The following is a 4,439-nucleotide window of genomic DNA, read 5'->3' as shown; positions in this document are numbered from 1 at the left end:
ATGGGTTATGTTTCAATTTTTGGTTTTTTCTGTTGCTAAGTTTGTTTTTTGGGGGGGTTGAGTGGAAATTAGTATTGCTGGCTATGTGTACAGTGTAATGGTCTAGTGTCCTAATGTTTTTCTAGGTGTGGCATTTGGTTTTCATGACTGTTATGTATTTTTTTGCGTCAATTGATTATTGTACATATATTGGTCTGGAGTTTTAATGTTTTTCGCTGTGTGGTGTTTGGTTTTCTCTGTTGCTAAGTTTGTTTTTGTGGGTTTGAGTGGAAATTAGTATTGCTGGCTACATGTACGGTGCAGTGGTCTAGTGTTCTAATGTTTTTCTTGGTGTGGCATTTGGTTTTCATGTTATGTGTGTTTTTTTTTGCGTCAATTGATTATTGTACATATATTGGTCAGGAGTTTTAATGTTTTCCTCTGTGTGGTGTTTGGTTTTTCTGTTAATTGTTATGAAATTTTTTGTGTAAATTCATTATTGCTCTTTTATAGGTTGTTAGGTGCTGTGTTTTTTGTGGCGTATTATTATAAATGCTATAAAAACAATGATAATGACAAGCTGTAGTGACATAATTTAATTTGCCTTTAACATTATTTTTTTGCTCTTCTTTTTTCCTGATATGCTTTATACTTTTATCCTTTCATCTTACCACCAGACATCCATTGTTCCTGTGAGAAGCCATCATTCAAGATAGAATATCCAGGGAATGAACTGGCTTTAATGAAACTCCTGGTTTCTATACTGTTCTATTTTCTACTTTATGTTTTTAGACTTTGGCAAGAATGAAGAAACATATTTAAGCGCATTGGTAAGTTAGTAGCTGTTATAAGTAATAACAATAAAGTTGTATCTTATCATATTTATTGTTATCTTTCAGCAAAAATCCAAATTTCCCCTAACAAAAAATGGTCTAATGACAAGGATGACTTGTTAGTAAAGGAAATGCTAACATTGGATCCTTTCCAATACAAAGAAAGAACGCAACAACGGGGGAAAGTGTGGAAGGAGATTGCCAGCAATCTACCAAAAATTGATGGAAGGTCCGTAAGGGATAGGTGGAACCTGCTAAAAGAAAAGTTGAAGGCAAAACTTGATGGTGAGGAAAGGGGTTCGGGGATAGCTCCACCAGACCTAACTGAAAAGGAGAAAGGCATTGAAGACCTGATGAATCAGGAGAAAGATGCAACCACAATGAAATCAGAAGGTGATGCAGCAGCAGCACGAGTGGCGGGTGAGGAGATGAGGAAACGCTCGTTAGAAACATTTCAGGAAACAAAATCAAGGTATTAAAAATGATGAAACATGACATGTTGAAGACATTTACAGTAATTCAAATTCATTTGTCCTTAAAGATATATTGTCTGATGAAACCCAGAAAACCTTGAAAATTAATGCAACAATTGAGTTCCTCCAATGCAAGATGGAGGCCGATGCAGAAGCGAAAAGAATCGCACAAGAAGCCCAAGTTAAAGCTCAAGAAGCCCAAAATAACGTAATGACTATGGTCATGCAACAAATGGAACTCACTCGGCAACAAATGCAGCAACAAATTGAAAACCAAAACAAACAAATGGAATTAATTCTGCGACTTCTTGAGAGAAAGTAGACTGCTTGATCTTCATCTGGTAGTTTAATATCTTGATTTTGTTTCCTAAATTTTTTCTGACTTATTTTCCCTCATCTCCTCACTGGCAGCTAATGCTGGTGCTGCTTCACCTTCTCATTTCATAGTGATTGCATCTTTTTCACAATTCATTAAATCTTCAGTGGCCTTTTCCAATTTTAGTCAGATTTGGTTGGCTATACCTAGGCCCTATAACTTTTCAAACAAGTCTTTCTACACTGCTTTAAGGCGGTCCACCATGACTCTTACAGACCTACTGTTCAAACTAATTGATTGGGTAAGATTGCTGGCAATCCTTTCATTGTTTTTCCCCTAGTTATTAAACATCATCTGTGTATTCACCATTTTCCTTAATGGCATGGCGCTCTAACTTTTGTAGCAAACCTGATTCTCTTAGCATAAATGAGTCATGCCGACTTCCCTCAATTGGACCAAATAGATTAGCTATTAGACCATTTGGTGTTACCACGGATTGGAATTTCAGGGAGTGGACACGCTTATGGCCATTGTAAACGATCCGCTGATGTTCTCCGGGCTTGCAAATTGGGCGTAAAGTTCCATCTACAAAACCCCAGCAATTCTGAAGGGCAGCACCGGCGGCATAGATAACATTGGAAAAATTTTCCAAATGTTCAGCCTGTAGCCAAGGATGGTCCAAACTAGTTAAAAGGTAATGAAACCGATCGTACACTTACCGCATAATCATATTGGTAATCATGCAAATTTGAGGAATCGGCCTTGCAAACATAGGCACCATATCAATGTACCTGCACGGATAGGCAAACCGCTTCAGCAGTATACACAGCATTTCAATACCCTGGATCTTGAGGCCGTTTGCACATTTGATCTCATCGTCAATCTTTAACGCCATCTTAAGACGATATATGTCGTCCTTCATAAATCTATATTAAGAAAAAAAATACACTATTATTAAACCTGAGCCCAATAATCCTCCAACCTGGCCCTCCTCACACATGGTGATATTTATTTCATTTGTCACACTCACGTATATGGCAATAATGAAGATTTATATTGTCTTCTATAAAGCTGAGGGCCTAGGCATATATACATGTGTGTTTTTTGGGAGGGGGGTGGTTTTTTTCTATCCAACCTAGGCCCTAGACTAATTAGTAATATGGAATGTTGTATATAAATGAGTATTTAAAAAGTATTTTTAAAAAAAAGCAATTTTTTTTTTTTTTTGGCAAGGCTAACCATGTTAAGAAGCTAGTTTGACTATCTAGGCCCATACCAAGAGAGAAACGAAGAATATATGAGACAACCAAACCTAGGCATAGTAGCTTGGTAGGCCTACAAACCCCTCTCCCCAGGCATCAGATAGGGCGACTTAGCTAGAAAATAAGGGCTCGGACTAGGCCTATGCTAATAAAAGATCGCAAAAACTCTAGCTGGGGACTAGGCCTAGGCCTAGCCTAGCCCAGGCCAAAAAAATTAAATAAGGACCACACCTGAAATAAGCATTGCATTCATCGTCCGTGTATGATTCGAGGTAAAACTTGTTGTACTCCTTGTAGGGTACATCAATATTGTTATTTGTGTTTAGATCACTCAACAAAAGGTACTCCTCCGGCTCAAGCACGTCCTCTGCAAGCGCAACAAACAGCAGGTCCATCACGTTGGAAGCCATGTTTACAAACAGGTCAATCAAGCATGACGTCGTCCCTAGATACGTAAACGAGAACAGAAAGAGCACGACAGGCTGGAATTTACGCATCAGTGAACATCGGTAGTCCGTCGTCGTCCCTCTACCGTCCTGTTTCGTAAATACTCTACTATTTTTATTTCGACGGATGACGTAATGATGTCATCATGTGTAATCGGAATCGTTTTTCACCTCTTCGCGACGTACATCAGGAACACCAAGTCTTCGATGTCGTCGGGATCGGTGACTTTCGATCGTCTGACCGCATCCAGTTCCTCTTTCCGTTCGGTGCGCACGGTCAGCGCGTGCGAGAAGATCCAGCAGGCTACGGTCGCCCACCAGTAGGCGGTGAACGGCAGCAGCGAGACGAACGACTGCAGAGGCGCCACGTGAAAGAAGCGGCCGGCGACGGCCACGCACGCGCGAGACGCCGGCAACGCCTCGGCGAGGAGAGCGGCAGGAACCACGACGGACGCGATCAGAATCAGAGTTCGCATCCAGAGCTTTCGTTTCGGCGGCTCAGAGTACGCCCATTCCAAGTACATGGCGGACAGCTGGCACGTGAGCATCCTTCTCCAGAACATCTCGCACTCGACCGACCGGCGCGGCAACGTCGTCCCGAACACCTTGCTCCGGTAGCCGAGCACTCGCACGTACGTCTCGAAGTCGGGAGGCGCCGGTCTGCTTTCCGAGAGGACGCTGTCGAAGTGATAACGGAGCACGTTGGCCGCGACGTCGGCCATCCTGTTCGCGCCGAACGTTCATTCGAGGAAGTCGAACGGCAGGAAGGACAGGACGAAGAACGACGCTCCGACACAGATCACCACCTTCATCAGCCCGTCGGATCCAGTTCGCGGTTGCAAGTGCGGGGGACACTCTTCCTGACCGACGACGTAAGTTTCGTGGCATCCGTACTTCCTGTATCTCTCGACGGCGAACGTCTCATAGAACAGGAACGAGAAGGCGGCGCACGCGAGCATCGTTAGACTGGCTCTCCTCGCGAACTTAGATCTCACCAACCACACGGTGGACGCGGACGCCACGCGTTGGATGGAACGCAAGCGTCTCAGACTCATGTTGCCCTAAATATCATGTCTCCTTCGAAGACTGTAAATACTTCCCTGACCATGCCGTCTTGCGTCGCGTGCTCG

At 43.1% G+C, this 4,439-nt stretch overlaps 1 protein-coding gene across 1 annotated transcript; it reads right to left on the bottom strand.

The window, feature by feature from the left end:
• Positions 1–1,993: 1,993 nt before the first annotated feature.
• On the bottom strand, positions 1,994–3,394 carry LOC117107124. The gene is made up of 2 exons (XM_033248685.1): positions 3,095–3,394; positions 1,994–2,527 (listed from the first exon to the last, which is right to left on the bottom strand). Exons 1-2 carry the CDS (start codon positions 3,358–3,360, stop codon positions 2,317–2,319), a joined length of 477 nt encoding a protein of 158 aa, XP_033104576.1. The 5' UTR covers positions 3,361–3,394; the 3' UTR covers positions 1,994–2,316.
• Between the last annotated feature and the right edge of the window lie 1,045 nt (positions 3,395–4,439).

This window comes from Anneissia japonica, unplaced genomic scaffold (genome assembly GCF_011630105.1).
Source record: "Anneissia japonica isolate Jap-2015-1 unplaced genomic scaffold, ASM1163010v1 scaffold1162_len108652_cov204, whole genome shotgun sequence".
In the NCBI taxonomy this organism is placed as follows: domain Eukaryota; kingdom Metazoa; phylum Echinodermata; class Crinoidea; order Comatulida; family Comatulidae; genus Anneissia; species Anneissia japonica.
Note: the sequence above shows the minus strand (reverse complement) of the source record. Positions and strands in the feature narration are given on the sequence as shown.

What these genes read in the sequence shown, in the direction of transcription:
- LOC117107124 (XM_033248685.1), bottom strand. Translation starts at nt 3,360, where the DNA reads ATGCGTAAATTCCAGCCTGTCGTGCTCTTTCTGTTCTCGTTTACGTAT. An exon ending in GAATGCAATGCTTATTTCAG is followed by an intron (nt 2,528 to 3,094) that starts GTGTGGTCCTTA and finishes TTCTTAATATAG; the next exon opens with ATTTATGAAGGACGACATAT.